The sequence below is a fragment of the Rousettus aegyptiacus genome, unplaced genomic scaffold (genome assembly GCF_014176215.1).
Source record: "Rousettus aegyptiacus isolate mRouAeg1 unplaced genomic scaffold, mRouAeg1.p scaffold_m13_p_10, whole genome shotgun sequence".
In the NCBI taxonomy this organism is placed as follows: Eukaryota; Metazoa; Chordata; class Mammalia; order Chiroptera; family Pteropodidae; genus Rousettus; species Rousettus aegyptiacus.
In genome coordinates this window covers 93182821-93209469 of record NW_023416285.1, presented here as the reverse complement: position 1 = coordinate 93209469, position 26649 = coordinate 93182821, and the positions used below count along the sequence as shown (strand labels likewise).

At 47.7% G+C, this 26649-nt stretch overlaps 1 protein-coding gene across 2 annotated transcripts in view; it reads left to right on the top strand.

Moving 5' to 3' along the window:
* PROSER2 (proline and serine rich 2) overlaps positions 1–16448 on the top strand; it is a 37729-nt gene extending 21281 nt beyond the window's left edge. For both annotated transcript variants that reach the window (XM_016134451.2, XM_036228190.1), the window contains 2 exons: positions 11613–11865; positions 13498–16448. In XM_016134451.2, the coding sequence (XP_015989937.2) occupies positions 11613–11865; positions 13498–14519 (1275 nt within the window). In that variant the 3' untranslated portion in view covers positions 14520–16448. The remainder of the gene's footprint in view (positions 1–11612; positions 11866–13497) is intronic.
* Positions 16449–26649: the final 10201 nt, after the last annotated feature.

The following is a 26649-nucleotide window of genomic DNA, read 5'->3' as shown; positions in this document are numbered from 1 at the left end:
GAGGATATCTTTTGTATATGTTTTTCCCTTTGAAATTTAAGAAGCTTTCAGGCAGTACAAGGCAGCATGTCTTTACCCAGTCGGTAGAGTGGTTCCAGAACCTATGACCTCTGGAGGCAATGCTGATTCAAAATAAAAGGCTGAAGGAGAACTCAGAGACCTTCATAAATGATAGCTCCTGAAGGCGACAAAGGAAGGTTTGGGTGTTAGGTTACCTGTGTTCTTAACCTCTTATGGCCAGTATCTCAAACACACGCACATCTCATAGAACATCCTGGGCGCCACTGCCAGGGACCGGAAGCCGCCTCCTGCCAGGTTCCTGGGCTCCATTCTGAATGCGGTCCTCTAGTCTGCTCTGCCCTGCAAGCGTCCTGGAGCTTCCTCTAGAAAAGACTGATTTGGCTAGTCGAAGAGTGGAAAGCTCTTACTACCCACAGTTCTTTAGGATTTTGGTAATATATGTGTTTCTTTAAGAGTGGATTAGAAACATCCCAAATCCCCAGCGTGTTTCCTGTTCATTTTTATCTCCAACTTGGGTAAAAACAACGATCCAAATTCATTATTGAGTTTTTGGAGATTTAATATTTGGTGAACTGTCTTGAAACCCTCCTGCTCCCTCAGCTGGCAAATGTTGTGGCCCGAAAGTCACATAACGAGTCTATGGTCAGGCAGCAGTTGCCAGCTCCTGATTACAGCCTCCTTCCCCGAAGCCTTTGATGTCTCTTGGCCTCAGCCGTTAGTCATGGAATAAGAAGGTAAAGTGAGCAGTGGTGAAGGCCGTCCTCGTGGCCAGGTTGGACTGTAGACCAAGCAAGACACTGGTTGCTCGATGCCCTCGAGGAGGGGAGAGAGAACAGAAGCATGGAAAGGAGAAGCGGGCCGGTCAGCAGTGACCCCATCTTCCTTTCCATTCTGGCTCCCTACCCAGACTGAACCCAGAACTTGCTGGTCAAAACAGCTATTTTAAGACGAAGCTTAAATAGCTTTTATCAAAGTTCAATAAACATTTAGTAAATGCCTAATACGAGAACTAATCAATGATGGACTAAAACCCGGTTCTAATCTTTTCGGGAACTCATAATTCAGTAGCGAGACAGCCACGGGAGGCTCTAGGACAGTGTGACCGGAGCTTATGAGGGGTCTGGGTGTACGTGTGATGCCACGCATTTATGGCAGTTCCATCTCAATCAAGATCTCTGTATTTTATTGCCGGTTTCAAGTTCAAGGCAGCCAAGGAGCCCAACTGTAATTCTTCGAAGCCATTATTCTTGGATCTGTAATCAAAACTGTACACATATCTCATCCCTCACTAGTTTGTGTCTCTTTCCGGCCAGAAGTACAGGTTTCAGTTAGCCATAGTGAAAAATTACAACAGTGACTAGGTAGAAATGACCATAATTAAGTCTTATACTGAAACTGTGGGAAACACCACATGCACTTACGGTCTTTTTATGAGATTGCCAAAGCAAGCACAGCATTTAAAGCAACGCGAGGAACTACAAAGAGGCCGACTTTCGCTTTCTTCCCTCTGCCCCCGTTCTGTTCCAGCTGCAGGGGCTTCTCTCATCCACTCAGATTAGTCAATCAACGAAGCCTTGCTCAAGTGCCAGAGGTCATTTTGGCATCTGTAAAAGGAGAGGTGACCACCAAATCACACTCTGCCAACCTAGGAGATGGCGGGTTAGGAGATCTTGGCTCATCGTAAGAAATATTTTTAGCCATCATAAACTTTTTTATGATTTTGTGTGTGTTTGTTTAGAATAGAGCTGTGTTCTGCTGGGTCTTTTTCCCTCCCTCACAGGGAGGGAGCTGCCACAGTTGTCTTAGTCTGCAGTTAAACCAAATGTCTTTGTTTAGAAGAAAAATGAAACGAAAGAAGCCTAAGAAGATAATTTAGAAGTTTTTTAGGTAGGGGTCAGTTTAATATGAGTAGTCTGTTCAACCAAACATTTTTTTTTCCCTACCATTTCCCCCAAAATGAAAACTTCTGTCCCAAATCCGTACTCCCACAGGTATTTCCAAGAGCGTTGACTTTTATAGCTATTGGTAACATTCGCCGTGACAGTGTGTGGCCTACCTGATCTGGATGCGTCTCTCAGAGCCCAGTGGGGCAGGGCAGACACTTTTCTGTCGTCTTTGCGCACGGTGAACAGACTTCGGCAAGACCAGGACTTTGCGCTCCGCATCGAGATTTGTGCGCATGCGTTACAGTTCCTTCGGAAGGTTTAGCGTTTTGAAATTTCTGATTTGAACAATCAAAGCTGTTAGGGAAGAAGTGTATGTGCTCTTTCCCCTGGAGACTTGTAGCCATGACCTGAAGTCAGCGAGGCAGGCAGGATGGGTGAAGTGTGGTTTTCCAGGTAGTTCTTTTAGCCTGTGGAGAATCGTAGCCCTAAAGAGCCTCCTTTTACTCCACAGCCGAAAGTGGTCCATTAAAAGCACCATTGATAGAAAGGGAATTTTTAAAATAATTTCTGCTGTCGGCCTTGTACCTTCCAAATAATAGGGACAAACTTAGGTTTCCTTCAACCCACCCCTTCCCAAGGAAGCTGCTGTTTCTGTTTATCCTCATTTCTTATCTACTTGTTGTTTGGGAAGGAACGTGGGGAATCCCACTCCCGAAGCGCTGCCTGTCGGGGCGGGGACCATGGCAGGTCTCGGGCTCTCTTCTCTCCTGCTCACGGGCGGCTCGGCCGCTGCCTTGCTTCTCTCTCTCTCTCTCTCTCTCTCTCTCTCTCTCTCTCTCTCTCTCTTTAAGAATATAACAGCTTCATTGAGACATAATTCACATACCCTACAGTTCACGCATTTAAAGTGTGCCATTCAGTGGTTTTTAGTAATCCAGAGTTCGTAATTATCATCACAATCCCATTTAGAACCTTTCCATTGCCCCAGAAGAAGCCCGTGCCCATTAGCGGGCACTCCCCATTTCCCTCCAACTCCCAGGCTCTGTAGATGTGCCCATCCTCATGGCCTTTCTTGTCATGCTCTACATCTTCCCCAAGGCCCGTGTCATCCTCTTTAATATCCTTGTCTGAGAGGCAGCGTCAGCGTCTCCCCAGACTGGAAGTAGACAGGAACCCTCTTGGACACAGCCGCGAGCCCCTTTTCTGGCCTTGATTACCCTGCTCACCTGTCCTTAGTACTGGGGTTTCTGTTTCTACCTTCTTTCTTCTCCCAGGTGCAAGCAGAGTTCAAGTTCATTTGGAGGGCAGCTTCGTGTTTGGGGAATTAGGCAGCAGACTGAGCCCACAGCATTTTTGGCCCCACCCCTTAGGCCAGGGCTCAAGGCCAAGCCGATCACAAAGAAGGCACTTGGGGATGCATTCCAGTTCCGCAGGGCTTTTTCAGCCTCTAACCCTAGAGAGGGAGACCTCAGATAGCTTGAGGATGCCAGAGTCTGCCTTTCAGGACCTGGGACTCTGATTGGTGACCAGCCTGGTTAAACTTGATTTGTGTCTCACATTGCAGGAGAACATGGAGGCAAGACCACAAGCTCGAGGGACTCTGGGATAAGATGTACAAGACCCCAGCAGGTGTCCAAGCACAGGTCTTGGATTAATATGTGACTGGAAAGGGAAATAAGCAGAACAATACAAAAAGCAAACAAAGAACCAGTTCTAGTCTTGGCCTCCCGACTTAACAGTTGCACATAGTCATTTCATTGCCTTTGAACCCAGTTTTCACAACTTCAAACAAGGGAGCTGTATTAGTCTGCATGTTGCGTCTCTCAGCCTATGAGGCCTATGCTTTGTCACAATATAAAACGGATATGCAGGAGCCTCCCTTTCTAAGCTTATTTTCCACAGGAAATCTTATGTTGAGACACCTTACTCTGAGGATGAATTAGACAAGTGGGTTCATATACTCCATTCTCATTCTTGTCCCTCCCACAATGTGGGAAAGTGGCTTGGGTCTTAAGCTGCAGGTCCATTACAGACCAGTTCCCCATTTAATTCTAGTGTCTGTACAACCAAAGGGAAATTATTATACCTCACTAAAGCAGATTATCTGAAAAAACTTGTGAGTAACCCTGTTGAAACCCTGAATTGGAAAGGTCAAAGTAGGAGGGAAGGGTGGAGAGCATTAATTTATTTCCCTAGACTTCTTATTAGACAAATAGTTGTGGTTCCTTTGGGGGGGTGGAGTTATGGTTGTCACCATTATCACGTCATTCTAACAACAGTCCTCATGCTTGTAATTACTAACTGGAAGGATCTGTGTTCTGCTGTGAGCCCTAAAGATTTTAGACTCGCAAGGATTTTTGTTGTTGTTGAATCACTGACTACTCTGCATGGATAGAAGAAAACATGAAATGTCTTGAGGTGAATCTGGGAGAGCAGCAGAGTTAGGAGCAGAGTGGGCTGAGTGATGGGGAGGCAGGATAACCAAGCAAGAATAAGGTGTGTGGAGAAAAGATGAGGCAGGAAGGCTCTATGCCGTACAGTGTGACCCTCCAGATAATCCCACCAATTTGCAAGAAAGTCTAGAAAAATCACAGAATGAATAGGACCACTGGATTCCTTCTGAAAGTTTTACGTTCTGGCTGCCAGAGGCCAAGACAGACAGACATGGCAAGGAGGCAGCTCGCATTTTGGTTACTATGACTGCCTGCTGGATACAAGGCAACCCCCAAGCTCTGTGGATAGTTCACAGATATATCAGACATGAGCGTTCCTTTAAGTGTGAGTCCAGCAGAGGTGAAAAGCATGGGTAATGAACAACAATAGTGGAAAATAAAATCTTATATAAGTAGTTGATTCTCCTTTTTAAAAATCTCTCAAACCCTCTCGTTATGTCTAGTCCCTTTGCCACTGCTCTAGTTTAGGTGACCTTCCGCTCTTGACTAAATGCTTCCCATATTCAGTCTTCTTTCCCCGTAGCCAACATCATCTCTCCAAAATACGTTTCTGACTGTGTCCCTCTTTGTTTAACTCACCCACTTCTTTAAGATTATTGACATATATCATTTCTTCTCCAGAGTTTGTCCAGATTAGACCCCCTTCCCTAAAGGTGTGAATTGATGCTCATGCTGTATGTGTCCATAACACTCGGAGTCAGTCCCCTTGTCATAATCCGTCCACATTCTAAAGTAATCGCCTCTTCTTGCCTGAAGCCCTCATTTGATGGTCAACTAGACAGTGAGAACATTGTTCACACTGTTGTATTTATATTACACGATGCTTAGTAGTTGCTCAAATATTTGAATGTATGATTCAGTAGATGCTATGGGAGTAGGCTGGAGGTGTGGTGATATTTAAATTAGACCGTGAAGGATAGGTAAGATGTAGCTATGCGGAGATGGGCATTGCTGACTCAGAAACAGGTATAGGAAATAGCAAGTGATTTGATTTAATTTGATTGTAGAGCAAGAGTTGGCAAACTACAGCCTGTGGACCAAATCTGGCCCCCTATCTGTTTTTGTAAATAAAGTTTTATCGCAACAAAGCTAGGCACATTCACTAACATAATATCTATAACTTTCACATGGCACTGAAGAGTTAAGTCATTGCTACTATAAAGCCTGCAAAGCCCCAAATATTTTCTATCCAGCCCTTTACAGAAAAAGTTTACCACCGCTGCAGTAGAGCATAAAGGAGAGAGTAGCAGGAGATGAAGTTTGAAAGGGAGGTAGGGCCAGATCCTGGAAATCCCAGAATAACGTATAAATTCCGTAATCATATGTTCTACAGACAAAGAGACTACTAAGATTACAATACAATTTTTTTGGTGTGTGTGTGTGTGTGTGTGTGTGTGTCTTTTTCTTGGTCCAGTGCTCAATAAAAAGTAATAAATAAGGAATACTTTGTACCCATTTTCACTTGTAGTATCTTGCCACTCTTCTAATGCCCCTCACACTGACCCTATTATTAGAGGGAATATTGAAGTTCTCAGGGACTGTGTAGCTGTCAAATATGAAACTGTTCTAGTTTCATCTTGAAAAAAAAGTATTCTTAAAATCAGCCTGTTTCCTTCCCTCCTCTCACCAAATCTCAGAAAAGGTGGAACAGGAAGATGCGCTATGAACCAAAATCTTAGGGCATAATGTTTCAAAAGTTGGAATTTTAAAAAGAAGAGGTATACAGAACCTGATTACAATGAAAGGAAAATTACAGGCCAATGTTTCTTGTAAATATAGATGCAGAAATTCTAAACAAAAAAATTAGCAAATCAAAATCAGTGATGCATAGCAAGGATAATACCACGACAACTAAGCCGGATTTACTCCAGAATGCAAGGTTGGTTACTTTCTAGAAATTGATTTATAATTCAGTTTATTAACAGACTAAAGGAGAAAAATTATATGATCAACTCACCTCAGGTGAGGAACTACTGACATTTTGGGCCAGATTATTCTTTATGTGGCTAATTGACCTGTGCGTTGTATGATGTATATAGCACCACTCCCAGACTCTATCCATAAGATACCAGTAACACCCACCTACTTGTAACAACCAAAAATGTCTCCAGACATTGCCAAATGCCACATGGAAGGTAAAATCACCTGAGAACCAACTGAGAACCAGTATAATAAATGAAGAAAAAGCATTTGACAAAATTCAAAACCCATTCACTATTTAAAAAACAAACAGACTTACAAACTAGGAATAGAAGAAAACTTTCTTAATCTGATCAAGATCATTTTGTAAAAATATACAGCAAACATTGTGCTTAATGGTGAACTATTAAGAGCTTTCTCTCTGATACTGGGAACAAGACAAAGATCCCACTTCTATTCAGCTGACTGGGGAGCCCAACCAATACAATAAGATAGAATGACAAATGAATAAATGGCATAAGGAATGGAGAGGAGAAATTAAAATCCCATCATTAATAGACTATTGTACAGAAGATTGAAGAGAATCAACAGAGAAACTATAATAATTACACAGCAAATTTGTTAAATTTACTTCTTACAAAGTCAGTATACTTTATTTCTGTATACTAGCAAAAATTGGAAAATTTAAAAAGTGATACGATTTGTAATAGCATCAAAAGTCATCAAATACCTAAGAAGACAAATAACAAAAGCTGTGTAAAATCTCATACTGGAAACTACAAAAATATCATCACAAGAGATTAAAGAACCAAATCAGTGCACATTGGACTTGAGTGCATCAGTATTACCCAGACACGGACAGAAGGCCCACCTGGCAGAGCTTCTAACTCAGTAGTCTAAGATGTAGCCCACGAATTTGCATTTCTAACACATTGCCAGGTGCTGCTGCTGCTGCCGCTGGTCGCTGGTCGAGGGACCACACTTTGGAAGTCACAAACCTCAATAAGTGAAGGCATATACCTTATTTGTGGATTCAAAATCTATTGTGAAACATCAATTTCCCTCAATTTGAGGAACTTCCGTGCTGTCCCACATCCAAGCAGGGAGGAGTGCGTGTGTATATTTATGTGTGTATGGAAACTGACAAGCTGATATTAAAATTTATATGGAACTAAAGAGGGCCAAGAAATACTAGCACACACCTAACGAACAGCAAAACTGGAGGGCCTTAAAATACCAGATCTGGAGACTTACCATAAAGTTATAATAATTAAAGCAGTGTTTTATGAGTGCACGAACAAACAAGTAGACAAATTAACAGAACAGAGACCCAGAAACAGACTGACACGTGTACTGTTTGTCACCTGATTTACAACCAAAGAGACCTGCAGTGGAGAAACGATGATCTTTCAAAAAGTGGCGTTGGGACAGCTGGGTATCCATTTAGAAAACAGTGGATCTTGACCTCACACCATACACAAAAGTTCATTCCAGATGGATTAAGGCACTAAATATGGAGGTAAAATACAATAATGCTTCTAGAATAAAACATTGGTGAATTATGTTCATGACCATGCAGTAAGTAGCGCTTCCTTAAACAAGACACAGAAAGCTCTAACCATGAAAGAAAAGATCACTACACTGTAGCACATTAAAATTAAGGAAAAGTTATCAAAAGACCCCAGTAAAAGAGAAAGGGCAAGCCAATGAGTAGAAGTTATTTGCAATAAATATATCCAACAAAAGATTTGTATCTAGTATATGTAATTCTATAAATTATGTTTTTAAAGACAACTTTGTAGAAAAATAAGCAAAAGACTTGAACAGGCACTTCATAATGGGATCTCCAAATGGCCCATTAAATATTATGGGGAAAAATGCTTAACACCGCTCGTCTGACTGGGAATGGACTGGAAATCAGAATGGGACAATGGCTTATACCCGTCACACAGGGCTGCAGAGCAACGGGCCTGCTGGTGGGAGTGTTACTTAGTACAGCAACTCAGAAAATGGCTGTATCTACCAAAGAGGACACGTATCTTATGACCGGCGATTTTATATGTAGGTTTATATCCAGTGGATATGCATTGCTTATCCTCCCTAGCAGTCGTCTGTTCTATCTGCTGACCTAACGCACGCTGTAGGTATCCCTCTAGCAGTATTCTATTACAGCAGTATTCTATTACATCTTCTGACCTAACCCACGCTATAGAGAGTCTTCTGAGTGAGTCACTGACCCTTCAGCTAATGTGGCCAAGCTAGTGTGAGAAATTTACATGTATTCTTGGGCTAATCATTCCCAAAGTAAATGTATACTGTGCCTTACATGAAGGAAAGGTCCCTGAAACTGTGGAAGCTAAAGGCCCCGTGATGGGCCTGGGTGTTAGGTGCGCGGGAGAGGCATTCGAGTGCCTCTCAGTCACAGTATGAAAAGCATGACTCCACACCAGGTGGAGCAGCTCTCAGTCACCTTTGCTTCCACCATATTTTTTATTGTTTTGTCCAAGTTCATGAGCACAGTATCGAGTCAAATAGTTTTATAAGGTTCATGAAAAGCATTTGCCTTACCTGTGTCCCTCTCCCATTTCCCACTCACCAGATTCAATGACTTAATTCATACTGTTTCTTTGTCGCTTAACCTTTATTTCCCCCCACTATTTTGACGACTGACTATATATTCTTTCAGTATTTTTGTATCTGTGTACATATTAAGTGTGCATATATCTAAACCAAATCAAGACAACTCTATTTTCCTATCTGCATTTTTTTCACTTAACATTGTACTCCTTGAATTTGTAATAGCCAGTTAATAAATGTAACTATCACACAGTCGGTAGTTTTTGAGACTACAAATAAAAGCAATTATAACTATAGGTAAAAAGCAAAATATTTAACTTGTACATATGATTTATGCAAAATATGTACGCATATGGACAAGGGCTTGAAGGGAACAGTGAAATATGAACACTTTTTGGGGGGAAAAACTATATTATTCTTAAAACACCATTTAAAATGGCTATATAATATTCCATTTGCGAATGGTGCCATGATTTAATGTTAATGCTCTTATTACTGGACATTTTAGGTTGTTTCTTCTTTTGTTTGTTTTCTTACTACTATAAATACTCATATAATTAATATATTTCTGTGTGTGTGATTGCCATAGGTAAATTGACTCATAGATATGTGCTTTCTCATACAGCTTCAGGTTTTTCTGTGCTTTGTAGTTCTTTTGGTTTTATTTGCTTGCTTCATGTTCTGTGTTGCCCACGGGCCTGCTCTGAACTAGAATGGTCATTCCTGGAGACTCCACCATTACCCTGGGAATCCCTCTCAGTCTCCCGTTTCCTGGCTCCTGTGTCTTTTCTTGGTTTCCTCTCTTGTCTAGGAGAACAACCCCGCTCCCCTGCGGTAGCTTCCAGAGAGAGAGGCAGACATGGGTGATCTGCTATTTAGACCTGGCGTGTCTTAAAAATATCTTTATTCTAGCCTAACTTTGGTTAGGTGTAGAATTCTAGTTCTGAATTCTTTCTGAATTCTGAAGGGATCACAACGTTTTCTTTGGCTTGCAATATTGCTGCTGAGAAGTCTGTTGCTGTTCTGGTTTCTGCTCTTCTGTTGTGTGGCCTCTTCACTCTGAGAAGCTTCCAGGACCTTGTCTTGGTCTTTGGTGCCCTGAAATGCCACGATGATGTGCGTGCCTTGCCATAAGTCCATGTTGTTCTTGTCCATTAGGTTACTCTGATGGCCTTTTTTGACCCTTCTGTTTAGGGACATTTTCTTACATAATTTTATGTGTTAATTTTGATAGTGTCTTCCCTTTTATATTTCTTTTTCCGGAAGTTTGATTATTCAGATGTTGGCTCTCCCACACTTTTCTTCTAGTTTTCTTCTCTTTCCTATTAATTTTTTTTTTTTTTTACTTTTGTTGTACTTTTCCAGTGTCTCTGCTTTATCTTCTAGGATTTTATTTAGTTTTTCATTTCTGCTGTCCTAGTTTTAATTTATAAGAGCTCTTTTTTGTCTTCTAATTTTTTAATAAATAGCATCATATTCTTGTTTATGGATTTAGTATCTCCTTTTATCTTTCTGAGGATATTAATAATCATCTTTTGAAATTTCATCAGTCTGCAGTTTGTTTCTTATAAGTTGCTTTCTTTCTGTTTGTTTTTTTTTTTGACATGTTTTTCATATGAAAGGTTTTTCTCAGCTGCTTGATGATCATTAGCTGCATGTATACATTTAAGACTAGGATGTTAAGAATCTGACTAAAAATTCTCTTCTGGGGTTTACTGACCGATCTGCACTGTAGAGCAACTCTGCCGAGCAGTTTCATTGGAGAACCATGGTGTTAGCCTCTCTTGGTCCTTGGACCACTCAAATCCCCAGAGACTCTTCTGATCTTTTGTGCAGAGTATCAGTTTGGCTTCATTTACTTCCATTTTCAATAGGATCCTTTACCGTCAACTCAGCTTGATGTCCCCCACTTCGAATGTCTCTTTTACCTTCTTTAAGAAAAAGCTTCTAGTTTTCTGCTTGGGTGACCCAATTGCTTCTGAAAGAGCCTTTCAAACTGTTCTCTTGTCAATGCCATCTTTGCCACACTTCAGAACTGCTCTGCACCCCTAGTGCCTGGGCTTCAGGGGAGCCCTCCAGCACTCGGGGGGCCCTGTAGTACTTGGAGGGGGACTCTAGTACCCGGGGGGCCCACCAGTGCTCAGCACCTTGATTAGTGGCTTTCCCCACTGCTGACTAAAACTCACCTTTCTTGGGTCTCTGAATCAGTTAAACCTGTCCTGCATCAAACTTCCTAAATGTTGTTGCTGTCATTTCTTTTCCTATTATTTTCGTCTTCGTGATTTTTGTCTTTAAACAAAATAAATCCCATTATTGTTTCAGTGAGGTTTCTGGAAGAAGAGTTAAATACGTGGTCTCTGGTTAAGCATCTTTACCCAGAGATCTCCCATGTTGCTACTTTGGGAGAAGCAAGTGTGTCTGAGAACATTAAGATGTACACAGCGTCCAGGGAGGCGCTGCGGGAGAGCTGCCTCCTCTCACTCGCTCACGAGGAGCCGCGAGGGAGGTGAGGGCTGATAAGAGTCTAAGATCCTCTATTTCTATACCTTTTTGGCAGCCTTTCTCATGCACGTAAAAGGGTGGGGGACATACAGGTGTGTCATTGAGGCAAGCTGAACGGGAGACTCCTGGTGGGAAATCTCAGAGTGCCGTGAACCCTACGCTGAGCTCTGTGTGGATCCCGACTTAGTCGTGTATTTTTCTCTTCCGTGTTGTTTTATCTCTTCCATTCTCAATCCCTAAACCTACTGTATAGGATGACGAGAGCCTGCAGTACCTCACACATGAGGAAAAGGACGTCATCCTGTTTTTTGAAGAGACTATCGATTCCCTGGAGCACGACTTTGAGGAGCAAGTCCTGTGTGACAGTGGAGTTCATTGCCACTCCCCACAGTCTCTGGAAGGGAGCACTTCCAGTCACTCGGAGCCAGAAGATGTCATCGACCTAGTGCAGCCAGGTGCTGCGGCTGGGGAACCTGAGTGCCTGCCGGTCGTGGCTGAAGCCACAGGTAAGGAGGAGGCGCAGGTCCCCAGGTCTCCAGCTTGGTCTGTTGGTGTGTTACAAGACACAGAGGGTGCTTCCTGTTGGGTTTCCCCGGGTTCGCCAGTCTAGAGGCTGTTGGAGCTTATCAGAGTTTCACAGGGTGGGCACATCCCATTGGTAGTTTGTCCAACCAAGAAGATGCTTTCTTGGTTTATAAAGATGATGACATAAGAAGGAAGATTCCAAAAGGGCATATGAAAGAAAATTGGAAATGGCTTCCAGATAATAGTTCATTCTATAAAGAAAACATACATGGTACTTGTGTTTTAGCCCTTGAAGTTTAATCTCAATTTTTGAACAAGATTATACCCTTATTTCTGTGGCATGACTTTTCAACTGAAAACTCAGCTAGTTCAGGAAAACAGAAAAAGGTCAGAACAAAAATTCAGGTCAGCATCTGCTTTGTACCTTGATTCAGGGCGGCATCAGAGGAGAGGGACGTTTTTTGTCAAGAGTTCTGTGAAGGAACCAGAGGAGACAGACAAGGAGAAAATTTTCTTCCAGTTTTTTTCCTAATTGGAAAAGATTGGAAATGAATGTAGTCAGGAGATAAGGACCGGAAAAGGAGAGAAAAAGAATAGAAGGGAAAGTATTTTTGCCCTGCTAACTACAAAATACTGCCATTTGTCACGAGCCTCTAGAAATATTTTCCCCCTTATTCGTAAGCAAGGCTATGTGTTACACAGAATTTCACATACTGTGGTTATAGATTCCAAAGATGGAGCTCAGTTTGCAGCCATCTCATCAAAGAAGAGCCTTAACATGAATTTCTTGTTCTTATTGCACTTCTTTGAAAAATATAGTTCCTAAAATTAATTTGAACCAACTGCTCCTTTAAAAATGTCAGATCATATAATTGTGCCAACGAGAACACATTTTGAAAGTAAGCCACCTTGCCCATCAATTCTTTAACATGATATTTTCATGCCAATTTTAAGTGCTGCGCTGTGGGAGTGTCCTGTGAAATTCTGCACAGATAAAGATAAATAAGACGTGGGCTCCAGTTTTGCAGCAGGCGACAGGCGGAGAAACACAAGTGCAGAAAAGTGTTAGGTGATCTGGATCGGTGTATGTCCGGGATGGAGTAAACACTCCGAGGCTGGCGAATCAAATTCCACCCGGGGAATTTTGTTTTCTAAAACATTTTCTTTCTAAAGGAAGGTGACACATCCAACGGTCCTTCATCCAGAAAGGCCTGATGAGTGGCCGGTGTGTGCCACACAGCCTTCCGGCCTCCGTTCCCCCTTTGTAAATTCCCGATTAGGTCAGTTCCTGTTTCCTCCTATTAGGTGCCTGCGGACGATGGATGGGTCCGTAGGAGCTTGCTTCTCATGCTTCCCCAGGCGCTGGCCACTTGTGACTTGCCAGCCTTTCACCCTGAAGCTCATGCCTCCTCATCCCGTGGTCATGAGGCTCCTGTCCCACCTTCTCTGTCACTCGGCCAGGGGCCAGGGATAGAGGGAGTTGAGCGTGCAGGAGGGACTGTTGAAGTTGGCAATATGTTCCTTTGAGACCCTTTTCGGTTCAGTGAAAGGAAACGTCATGGGTCTCTTTTTGCATAAGGTGGTAGCTTAAGAGGATTCTCCCTACCTCTCAGGGGCGGGACCTGTTGGAGAGCAAGACCCTGCTGTCCTTGAACGCGGCTCACAGGATGCAGCGGCGCCTGCCCCGTCTGTGCCAGATGGCACGGCCCCGCAGGCCCCCCGGCCGCCGTCCCCGCCCGTGGCCCCGCCGGCCCCGCCGCGGAAGGAGCGGCTCTGCCCCTCCCCAGCCGAGCACCCGAAGCTGCCCCGCTCCGTTCCCACGCCGCTCGTTATCGCCCAGAAGATTTCTGAGAAATTGGCAGGAAATGAAGCGCTTTCGCCCACGTCCCCCTCGAAGGAGGGCAGGCCGGGCGAGTGGAGGACCCCGACTGCCGGAGCCCCTCGAAATGGCGACCGCGCGGCGCCCCGACACGCGGCCCCGCCCGCGCCCAAGGCCCAGCGCTTCCCGAGCAACATCAGCGTGACCAACAGCGCGGGCCGCGACTACAACAAGACCATCTCCAAGGCGGCCGTGAGCGTGCAGGAGCGCAAAGCCCGCGTCCTGGCCAACATGAGCGGCGCCTCCTTCCTGTCCGTGGGAGACGCGGAGGCTCGGGCCCCGAAGGGGGAGCTCCCCGAGCAGCGGAGCGGCTCCCCCGAGCAGGGCACGCGCGGCCGGGGCCCGCCGGGCCCGGGCCGCGAAGCCGAGGCGGCGCGGGCCGCGGGGCGGGCGGGCGCGCAGCAGTCGCGCGGCGTGCAGACGGAGCGGTGCCCGGCGCTGGCCAACGGCTTCCAGAGCATCCACGAGGTCCTCAGGAGTGAGCCCAGCAACTTCGTCTCCGCCGGGAAAACTGTCACCTTCCGGCCGGACCCGGCCGTCACCGGTAAACTCGCTCGCCAGAACGCCAGCAAGAGCCTCTACGAGCGCCGGCAGCCGGACTGCGGCCAGGACGCCCGGAGGCGGTCGGGGTCGCTGCCCAGGGCCGTGGGGTTCAGACCCCAGGGCATCACCGTCCAGTTCGCCGGCCGCGGCTCCACGGAGGAGGCCCGCCGGGAGGCCCTGCGGAAGCTCGGCCTGCTGAAGGAGACCTTGTGATGGACAGCAAGGGGCCGCGGGAGGAGGGGGTTGGCCAGGCCGATTGGCCTACAGTAGCCACGCAGATGTCAAGAGCAGTGGCGACAGTCCCAATGGCCGCGCCCTGGTGAGGACTAGGATGACCGTGCTAGGACGCGTTAGTCCGGGCCGGGGACCTGCGAACGTAAGGGCACCCCACACCCACCACCGCTGAGCTGCGGAGCCCTGTAACCGAGGCTCCAGGCCCATGTGTCTTCCTTTCCCCAAGAACTCAGAGAATAACCTCGAAGACCTATAGGTTCCTGTGATGTGTAACTGCCACCCATTTTGGGGGGGATTTAGGAGGAGGGGATTGCGTCTGATTTGTTTTTCTTGAGTCTCTAAACTAGGCTTTCATCCCAGGCACATGACATGAGAGCCAGTTTAGGTCTGTTAGGCTCAATTCTCTAAGAAAGGGCTTTCCCTTCCTTTTCTAAGAAAATAAAAAAGAAATATGTGTTAAATTTGCATAGTATCTTAAACTTTTTTGTGTTTTGGTTTGTTTTTGAAGGGGGTGGTATGTCAGCCCTAGATATACCTTTGTTTCTTGATATAATTTGGTTTGCCCACTTCTTTTTATTAAAATTGAAAGGAAACCTTTAGAGTATGATTTCCTGTAATTTTGAGTTATAGGAGTGGAATTGAAAGGTTCAGTTTGGAAAGGTGGTAATTTGAAGACAGCACGTCTCATCAGACTATAGGGTCTGTTACCGGCAGATCTGTGTATGAGCGTGTATTGTGTATATACATGTACATGATGTTTATTGAAACGTTAACATATAAAGCGTGTGCACATACATGTTAGTTATTACATATATAAACTTCTTAAAACCCTATACTCTTGATAGACACAACCTCTCAGCATTGGGATAGACGACATAGAAACTGTTACGTCCTAAAATGAAAGTCTTTTAAGGACACAGCCCCACAATATTTCAGTGAACCCAAGCGCTTCTTCCTTTGCAATATGTGTTCTGTTCCCAATTAAATATTCCAAGTTAGCTTCCAGATAAACAAGATAGTTCCTTTGTTAGTGAAGAACATTTTTAGAGATTGAAGTTATCACCTAATTTTAACCTAATTTTAATTTATCACCTAATTTTAGTTTTACACGGTTCTTCAGACCCCCCCCACCCCCCAACCCCCCGCCGCCGTGTTCCTTGAGCAAGCCCTCAGGATTAATTTAAAAGGGAAAAAACACCGAACTAGGTGACACAGCATGAAAAGAACTGGTTTTTTTCTGAGACGTCTTACGTCTTACACACGCTGAGTTGTAGCCACAAGCATTATCATCAAAGATATTTCAGGCTGGCCTCGTAAACCTCTAAAAATAGGACTGGGAAGGGGCCACACTAAGATGTTAACGCCCTTTTGTTATTATGTCTCAACGACTGTCACAGAATCTGCTTTTTTCCTGTTGAGTATTATTTAAATTCAAACTTTTAAACGTGCTGTGAAGGATGTTTTTTGTAGTATTTTATTTGCCTTGTAAGTTACATAAAAATGATTGTGATGATGTCTGCCTTAGTGTCTCATCCAGCCCTTATCCTCTTGAGATAATCTCATTGCTTCTTGATGGTTTTAATTTACATAGGTGCTTTGATTTTACAGGTTTTAAAAAGTTTTTATTTTACTCCTGTTTATATTGGATTTGGTTAAAGGATTTTGAGGGCTGTATACCTTTTTACAAAATAGACCTGCCATATACAGTGTTTAAAAATAGAGGGTCTTGATATGGCTGACATTGTAAATACCCTATATATATATATATATGAGAATATCCTTATATACGAGGATTATTTCTTTTTATCTTATTCTATGCCTTCAACGTGATTAAAGTGAACTTGACTATATATAGTATATTTGTTCTCATAATGACAGTTTTGAAAAATAAATTGAAATTTATCTTAAGTATAAATAACTTTGTTTTCACATTTTATACTTATTCTCTATTTTCTTTTAAATGGTTATATTTTTTTCTATTTGTTTTTAATTTTTTACCTATTTATCCATAATTATATTGACTCACTCTAGTCATTTCTTGTGCCCAAGACCCTAGTAATTAAAGTCATTCATTTTGTACAAGGTTCAAATTACAGCTGCTAGTGAACTAATCTGTGTACATATGTCAACAAAAACATCTGCTTTTCTGAGGGCCATTAGTTTCCTTGCCATAACTACATGACAGGACATTCTTAAATGGTCACCTGCAAAGGAATTTTAAGGACCATATTTCAAAGCAAAATAGTAATGAAAAGGAAAGACAAATTTTAAGAGCCCAGTTTTTTTTTTTTTCCTGTTCAAGTGATGGTTGTAAATCAGTCTCCATTTTTATGAAACTCTATTGCAATACTTAAACATCCGGGGGGGGGGGTAGAGATGTCCTTTGTTTTTAGGAAGGCATGTACAATGGCAAAACTAGAGCCTCATCTGCAGACGGTAATACTCTGCAGTTACCAGGGTAACTGCTCAGTCGCTCTTCCCTTCCCGATACTTGGTTCCCATGTACACACTTATCTTCACAAAACTGGCAGAAATGTTGATCTTTGCTTTTCTCTCACATTCTCTTGTGAGGCTTATCGAGGAGAAAGGCACAGGTAGGAGGTCCCTCAGATGGATGTCCATGAGCCTCCCAGGCTGTGTGGGGCCAGCCAAAGCTGTGTGCTGGTTCCTTGTCCTGATAAAATGATTCTTTTCCCAGAATTCCTGATGGGGAGCTCCAGGTGTAGTCTCCTCACTTGAAACAAGCTTTCATGAAGAGTTTTGGGGAGTTGATGAGCAAGGCCTTACAGAACCCTTAGACTTGAATCAGAAACACATTCTCTTCATTAAATCACAGGTCTGGCTACGTGGAATTTGACCTTTCAGAGGATTTGGCGGTGGTGTTTTTGTACAGGGAATCTAAGAAATCAGTCTTTATTGAGGAATGGAGAGAGAGAACTAAGACAAATATGAAAACAATTCACTCGGATCAAGAAACTGATAGCTGCCACGCTGTTTTCCTAAGGGAGGCGGCAGAACGAAGCACTGTTTCTGAGCATGTTTTACCACCCTTGCAAAACAAGTTTACTAAATTCCCCCCCCCCCCCCAAGCTGCTCCCTTGGGTTCTTAAATGTTTGCTCGAACTCCTGTGTTCTCTGAAGGAGCACAGCTTGTTTTCTGTTTTTCTTCCTGCCCCACCTGTGGCCTGCGATCCCACACTCCTGGGTGGCAGGAGGAAGGGGAGTGGGGGGCGGGGCAGGGGACGCTCACCTGTGAAAGGTTCGTATTTTCATTGAAATGACAAGTCACCAAACAGGTTTTGTTTCTTCTCATCACAACAAGGCTTTTTCCCTGTGTTAAAGTATGGGGAACAAGTTCCATATCCCTTTCTAATCTACTCGCTGGACAAGTCCTGCTGTCAGGTATCCAGAGAAAAGAGAAGGCAGAGCTCCAGGTTGCTATGTCCTGGGAACCTGGGACTCTGACTGAATGAAACGGGACCGCCTGAGGGGGCACCGCTGACCTCATCCCCTCCCGCCAGAATCACCCTCTTCCCTCAGAGTAAAAGCGCTGAGGAGGCGGGTGGGAATACCCACTTGTCTGGCAAGGCCAGGCAGCAGGATGATGACCTAAGTGTACTCCCCGTCCCACGCTTTTTAGCATTGAAACGGTCAGCCTTTATGTGCGACTACGGTTGTGGTTCTTCCAAAATGTCTCTCCATTCATAAGACTTAAGAAATGCCAGTCGCCGCTGTCACCAGCATGCTCCTTCTCCCTCCTGATTACGGCCCTTCTAGGGGGGCCACCAAGGACCCCAGGAGCCAGGCAGAGCCTGCTCCACATGGTATCCTCACCTCAACCCTGTCCACCTGAAGATTTACTTCTCTAAAATGTAGGAACCTGCTATTCAACACTGCGTGAAAGGGGGAACGTGGTGTTTTCCGGAAAGGACTTGGCGAGCCGAAATGGCAAAGGTGGCATTTTCTGACCTGGAGTGGGAGGACCAGAAATCGTTCTAAAGAGCAGGAGGTGGGAGCAGCTCCCCCCTCCCCCATACACACACACCCCAAGAGAACTGAGCCATCCTGGGCCGTACCCCCAGATGCGGGTCGCCTCCCAGCTCCTGGCCAGTCCCCCGAATGCGTGCGCCACGGCTCCACCCAGGCCCTCCGCCTCTTACACACGCGCACTAGCACTAGCGTCTAGAGCAAAGGTGGCCGTGGAGGAAACTTCGCAGGCTCCGGGTCAAGTTCAGCGTAGGCTTTCCAGATTCCCCGCTGCTTCTTCAAGATCCTTGAGGCCAGCTGTTCCCCCTGCTGGCCGTGGCTTCGGAGGTTCAGGGAGCATTCACGACGAAAGCCACCCCGGTTTTGAGGAGGGCCTCGGGGTCTCCTTTCTCGGTGCTGGAGCGCCTAGCTCGGTGGCGCAGGGTCAGATTCGGTGACCACCCCTCTGCCCACAGTCGGGGGGCGGCCGTAACAGTCCGACCCGGGCAGAAGCAGAGGTTAATGGAACTCAGTCATTGATAAATAGGTCACGCTTCATAAACTTCGAGTATTCGTGTGTGAAGCAGAGCTGCTCAGGGGAGTAACCTAAGTTCTGGAAATACTTCTAAGGGGTGGGGCTGCATGAGCAGGGAATCCAAGCGTTAGGCACGAAGGGCCGAAGGGCCGCAGCGCGCGGAGCTCTGTGCGCATGCGTGCGCACCTGCACGTGCCTGCGCACCTGCTGCTCGGGTGACGCGGGTTCCACCCCTGGCGTTCCCGATTCTCCGCATGCAGTATGTCCCCCTGATGCTGGGACCTGCAGTAGGAGACTTGTCCTTGTTAGATCTCTGTGGCCTTTATAGAGTTATGTAATTCGTTGAACCCATACCCTTGACAAGTTACTGGGCTGGCGATGCCACAAGGTTCGCTTGGGCTTCTGACCAGTCTCCTATTGTCCAGCAGCTTCCGTGCAATAGGATTGACTATATCCTTTTATTTGACCTTTTGGTTGGTGTCTAGGCATTATGAATTCTACTTTCTAATCTATTCGCTGCCGTGTGTAGACCGTTTCAAAGCGTAGGCAGGTTCAGGAGGGACCCTCCCCACGGGACATGCCCCGACAGACAGCCGAAGTGCCCCGTCTTCCTGGGGTTTGCTTCCCAAACTCCTAGATCCGGGGCGCTGGGCCATGCTGTTCGGAACTCACAGACCACGTGTTTGTAAAACTTGGTAAAGCTCTGTTTTTTCAGTCCAGTCTTAAAATGTGCATAATATAAAACAGGTGTTTGAAATTTGTCTTCATTTGTGAAACTTAGGAGGTGAACCAAGTGGAACTGAACATAGCATGTGCTCATTCATCCACCAGATGCTGTAAGCAGAGCTGGATATTATCACTTATTCCTCAGGACCCCCTACGGGCGGGGCTGTAATGCTCACTTACAGATGAGGAAACGCAGGCTTCTCTCCTCCTCACAAGGGCCTCTGGGGGGCTACCGAGTCCACGCCCTTGGTGCTCGCAATACAAACTCCCTGCTTCCTGCACCCTCTGTGACCCTGTGCCAGGCCGATGCCTTCCAGCTGTCCCTCCTCCTGAGTGTGCGTGGGGCTAACCCTTCTCGGTGTCCTCCAGGCTGCCATCTTGTTTCTCGTCTATAGAGCTCTTCTTGGTGCCCGTGGAGTCACCTCCCGTACTGTCCTCATGCCCTGCCCCCACTCACTATGGCTCATCCCTGATTTGTAGTTACATTTCCACTGATGGGGTCCAGGGACTTGTCTTTAGGGATAAGAAGAAAAGGCGGGTGATGATGGTGTCACTGCAAAGTCAGGCTCAGAGGGAAGAGCATTCCCGCGAGTGGCACAGAACTCGAAAGAGAGCCGGAAAGGGAGCAGGCTGCCCCCCCAGGACCTGAGAAGGGTCCTGCCAGGTGGGTTGGATTTCCTTGAATCTGCGGCATGTGACCTCTGCCTTGGGGGAATCCAGCTCAAAGCAGTTCCTTTGGCTCCATCCCTCTCCCTCCCTCAGGACTTGGTTCTGGAATCCGGAATTGCCAGTTGTGGTTGCCAACGCAGCCCTGTGCAAGACTCGCATGCACCACATGCCTAAATGAGTTCAAGGGGGAAACGGCCCGATCTGCTCCCTGGCCGTCCTTTGAAGCCGTGGATGTTACTGCAGAGGCAACCGGGCTTCTGCAGGAAGTCCAGGACCTGGCTGCACCCAGCAGGAGTGCTCCCAGCAGGGCAAGGCAGGGAGCCCACTGCCGACACCAGGCCCCAGGCCTCCCTCCAGCGGAGGCGGCCAGCTCGGGGTTGGATCACCTCAGGAGGGGGCCGGCGCTAGACTCGATTTCACCATTTGAAATCTTGAGCCATATTTTAGTCATTATACAATTGCAACATAAACCGGTGGTCCTTCTTCAATCATGTAGTAAATTATTACAATTTTGCTAATATTTGTAAGGCGCACTGTTGAAATTTTTGTCTCCATTTTCCTGGGATGTGCCTATATCCAGAGAACTGAGCCTCTCCTTGCCTTGCGGGGCTCTACTCTTCATCTAGTAATGCTGCTATTGTTTAAATGACTGTTCTGTGAATTTCTTCAAGGAATAACTACTTTCAATGCCGGTTTGGGCAAGATTTCTAAATTGCTCAATTTTATCTTTAAAACCAAGCTTTTTCTCAGCTCAATCATCCACCTCAGACAGTCTTGAATCTAGATGATCATTTGCTATTTCTGAAATCAAAAACACTTTCAAAGGCGTACTTTGCTCTAAATGTACTACTCTGCTGGATCTCAGACTCTACTGAGACCTGCAACGCTTTGTAAGGAGCGGAGACAGCCCCAAGGACTGAGCTTGGCAAACCTGCAAATAAAAAGCCTCAAGAGGCTATGAGAGCCACCTCCAGAGACTTAAACGGCTGTCATAACAGATAATTCTGTGTGGCCACAGAGATTACATGGAGAGGTTTCAACTCAATATGGGAAACTACAGCGTTTAGAGCTGGTTGAAAATCGAAGAGTCTCCCACCAGAACGTGCGCCCCATCTCCTCCCACAGAGGAACCAGCGGAGACTGGCGCACGCTCCGGGAGAGGAAAGAGGTGGTGTCGTACTCGTTGTGGCCCCTTCCAATTCTGAGATCTTGTCATGAGTTCATAGAAAGCAGGCCCTGTCATGATCATGACCCGAGTTTGAATCTATGATTGTTTGCTGTGTGACTCAACATCTCCGAGCCTCGCTTTCGTCGGAAAAAAAACGTGGGCGAACCATACCCGCCTCATAGTGTTGCGAAGACGGAATGAGACCACGCACGTCAAGCGTGTGCCTGGCACACACCTCGCACTGTCGCCATCTCGTCATCGCCGTCGTCGTCGTGATTATCACCACCGTCTTCACCATCGCTATCATCATCACCACCATCTCCACCCTCATCACGGCCATCGCCGTCACCCTTATGTCATCATCGCCGTTACTCTCACCGTCTTCGTCATCACCTTTGTCACCATTATCGTCGTTTTCACCACCGCCATCATCGTCCCCATCATCACTGCCACCAGGAAGTCCACACCGTAATCCTTACAGAGCCTCCCGGACCGGCCCCGAGCCCAGCAGCCTGGAGGCTGGGCAGGCCCCAGCCCAAACGCCTTGTTCAGACACCCCGATCACCACGGCCCCCTCCCCGCATGCAGTACAGTGGTTACTCCAGTTACTTCAGCAAAGAAGAAAGCTTTAGACTTGAATTCCACTGCCTACCGAGAAGCTGGGTTTTGCCACTTTCTAAAAATAGGTCTCCAGAGCTTATTTTCCTTCCCCAAGGCCGGGCAGGTCTGGCTTCCTGCTTAGATACACAACATCGGAAGGCTCCCCCATCCAAGTTCACTTTTCCATGTCTCCTTTCCTCTCTCCTCTCAGAGCTGGGCCCTCCCTCCCAAGGCCTCCTCCCAGATGAGGAAGTGCCCAGCCCAGCCCAGCGCCCCAAAGGCTCCAGGGAACACTGGGGGATTGTCTGGCCAGAGCCCCTTGGCCGCCTTGGGGCTGCCGAGGAGGAAGTGCTTATTTTGAGTTTCTGGGCTGGCCGGGCTGCGGCCCTCAGACTTTCCGTCCCACCAAGCGCAGTGCCAGCCAGTCCTTGGGAGGGTAGAACCTCGGGGGCGGGGGGAGGTTCCCGTCAGCCAGAGCTCCCACGGCAGGCTCTGGGAAGCAGGCGGGATGACCCAGACCCCGATCGGGCCTGCCTCAGGCCTGCCTCGCATCAGGAGGCCTCCCAGAAGGCCCCCCTTCCTCTGCAGCATCGCCTCCGCCTTCCTCTCCTCCACACTCCAGGGAGGAGGGCCGCCTCCCAGCCCCCTCTGCCCAGAGCCAGCTGGCCTTCCAGAGTGCAGGGCATACTCTGCGCCCTCTCTTCCTCCCTCCCTCCCAGAAATGGCCCCCTGGAGCCGTCCTCTGCAACACAACCCCCACTTCCTCCGACTGGACCCGTCCGGCTGTCCCAGCACCTCCACGGCAGGGGGACTGCTCAGGGGCCACTTGGTGCTGCTGAGAGAATGCAGCGTTCCATGGGAAGCCCCAGGCTTAAAGTTCCACCTCAGTTCTCACGAGCTGTGTGCGCTTAAGGTGCTCGGGTGAGAGATTTGGAAAGACTAAAAGAGACAACGGACGGACGTGCAAAGCTTCTGGAGACTGAAAGAGCAGCTGGGTCTGGGAGGCAGTTCACAAAGCGTGGGCCCCTGACTGGCACAATAAACCTCAGCAGGAAATTTGCTAGAGATGGAGATTAGCAGACTCGCCCCACATCTGCTGAATGAAAACCTCTGGAGGCGAGACCCAGGAATTTGGTTTTAACAACCCTCCGTGTGATTCTGATGCGTGGGTCTCATACACGGAAAACAGACCCCTCCTTCCAACATGCATGGCTGGGCAGAGTAACCTAAGACGCAGAATAGGTGTTGGGCTGTAATACCCCGGAGGGTGGGGACCGCGTCCTGCTGAGCTTTGCTTTCCTAGTGCTCAGGATGGCACCTGGCACATAGTAGGTGTTCAGTTAACAGCTCCTCCATCGACTTGGTGTGTGGACACTGACAGACAAGAGTAGCTCAGGAGTCGTACAATGAATGAGTCTATGTTACATTCACAATTAGAGAGCAGATAATCCCGTTTGAGGAAGGGGTGGGAGAGAGGACAAAACAGACTTGAGCCGCTTTCTAGGTCCCGCCCATGACGGCTATGGGGGACACGATCAGTGGGAACTCAACCAGACACGGGGCCTGCACCCCGCCCTGCATCCCTGGGTCTCCCTGAGAGGGTCAAGAGGTCACACGTTGGCTGCGGTGCGTCCATGGATTCCTCCCACGAGTATCTGAGCACCTATTACGCATGTCCCAGGGGCTGAGGCTATAGCGGTGAGCAGGGCGCACAGGGTCCCACTCCCCACCCCACCCCCACCAGCTGGCAGTCCAGGGAGAAGACGAATAAACAAGATGATTGCAAGAAGGCACGGCAGCACTGTGAGTGGAAAACGTGGGGAGAGAGGACTGGGGAGGGGTCAGGGAAGGCTTCCTGTGAGAAAAGGTGGCCGAGCCGACTTGAAGGGCACGCGGGAATTAATGGGACCGGAAGGCGAGGCGTTTCCAGGCAGAGGGCACGGCCAGTGCGCAGACCCACAGGCAGGGCGGGTGGGGACGAAAGCAGCCAGGCCGGGCTGCCCCTGTGAGGCGCAGGCGCCGGTACGAACCTCGTGGGAGGCGGGGCCACGAGGCCTGCAGCCTAGCTGTCACTCAGCAGACACTCAGGCACCGCTCCAGGCACTGGGATACAGCAGAACGGACACGAAGCACGAGACAGGCCTCCTGCTGAGGAGCGCACATCCCCGCGGAGAGACAGAAACAAACGGCTACGGGGAACGGTGCCTGGGAGGGGGGCATGGACCGAAAGCTGACAAGAGAGAGCGGGCGGGCCAAGGAGGCGGGAGGCAGCGTCGTCACCTGGCAAGCACAAGTCGGGAACGTGCCCGCTCAGCCCTCTTGTCACCCACCACTCGGAGCGCTGTGATTTCAGCCAGATGGCTCTAGCATCCCAGTTTGCAATCAAAGTAAGAGGAAATCACGAAGCGTTCAGAGGAGGAAGGAACAAGACAAAAAGAGTGCTATGCTATGCTAATACCACACTAGACTCTCCATTCTATACTGTACATACTATACTACACCAATGCTGTGCTATGCTACATGTTACTCTGTACATACCCTACCACACTGATACTGTACTATGCTCTACACACTATACTGTGTATACTGTACTGTGCCAATACCGTACTGTGCTCTATAGACTATATTGTACACACTATACTATGCTACAGCATCACGCTCTAGATATTATACTGTATGTACTATGCTATAATACTATGCTATGCTCTACATTCTATACCGTATATGCTATACTAATACTATAATAATACATATTGTACTATGCTACAATATGCTATACACACTATACTGTATGCTACGTTATACATATGATACTATACATATTATACTATGCTAAACAGCCTATGCCGGACAAGCAAGCTGTACTTAATAAACGTTTGTGGAACTGAGCTGAGAAAGGGGGCCCCTCTCTTGTACCTGGCTTCAGGGCCTGTGAGAGAAGAGAAAATATTTATGTATTAGTCTCTGCCCAGGTCCCTGGCAAGGAGTTCTCAAAAAAAAGAGCTCTAGGAGTATCGCTTATTCTAAAACACGCTCTTTGACCCTGTCCCTGACACAGCACTCCTAAACCCTAATAAATTCTTCCGCGATGAGAGCACTGGGAGCACCTTTTGTTCTAACGAGGCAACTCTGGGTGGGCTCCCTCACGGCTCCTGGACAGAAGCTTGGGATTTCCGCCCCACCCCCAACCTCCAGAGATGGTAGAGTTAATAAGCCATGACGCCTACGTGGGGACGCCTCCACAGAAACCCCAACACAGGGCTCCGGCGGCTTCCAGCTCGAGGAGCCCACGCGCTGCGAGGGCGGCGCCTCCCCCCTCCCCCATCCCCCCCCACCCATGCCCGCCGCGCAGAGACAGAAGCTCAGAGGCTTCTACGGGACCCTCCCAGACCTCCCAGACCTCGCCCTGTGGCCGTTCACCGGCACCCTCTGCCACGTCCTTTACTAATCTGGTAGATGTAAGTGTCTCCCTGAGTTCTCTGAGCTGCTCTAGCAAATTAATCAAGGAGGGGGTCGTGGGAACCTCCAATCTGTAGCCAAGTCAGACGGAAGCTGTGAATAACCTGGGGACATACTACTTGCGATGGGCATTTGAAGTAGGGAGGGGGCAGTCTCATGAAACTGAGCCCGCAACCTGTGGGACCTGACGCTATCTGCAGACAGATGGCATCGGAATTGAGCTAAATTGTAGGGTACCCAGCTGGTGCCACAGAATCGCTTGGCTGGAGAAACACCCCACACGTCTGGTGTCAGAAGTGTGAGTGTGGGCGTGGTGTGTGAGCGAGGGGGGGACGGGGAAGGAAAGAACTGAGGGTTTGCCTCATAGAGGCCCTGGGTGCCATGCTCCGGGTCCCTCTCTGTCCAAGAACCAGACGTGCCCAGCTGCGTTCAGTGGCGAATGGCAGGGCGGGGGCGGGGCGCGTGTGGCTGAAACCACAGCCAGGCTAATGGCAGCTAACGGGAGACTGACTCCCCGACACCGGCCGTTCCTGCTGACCTTCTACTGCAAGAGGCTGAGTGGCGGGTGTGTCTGCCCAGCTGGTGGCTCCGGAGGCTTCACCGTGAGGCGGCCCCAACCAGTTATCCTCTGAAATGGGGTCCTGACCAAAACCCACCGCGGGTTCGCACTCCCTGGGAAGGTGTTTGGGCGGGAAGGACGCGCTGGCGCAAGCGGCGTGTACAGGGACGTGAGGACGGGCCCTCGGCCTGGTCCTGCCTCCGCAGCGCTCTGCGGCCGGGCCGAGTCACCTCCCCACGCTTCCTTTGACTTAGGGTAGGGGAGGCTGTGCTGCAGTACCAAGGAAACCCCATGATCTTAGTGGCTTCACAGAACGAAAGCCCATTTACTCAAAGGCACTTAGTGGCTCAGGCACCCCTCGTCCACCCTGTGGTCTCTGGGGGCCTACAACAGGGCAGGGAGCGGTATCTGGAGGGTCTTGTCTGAA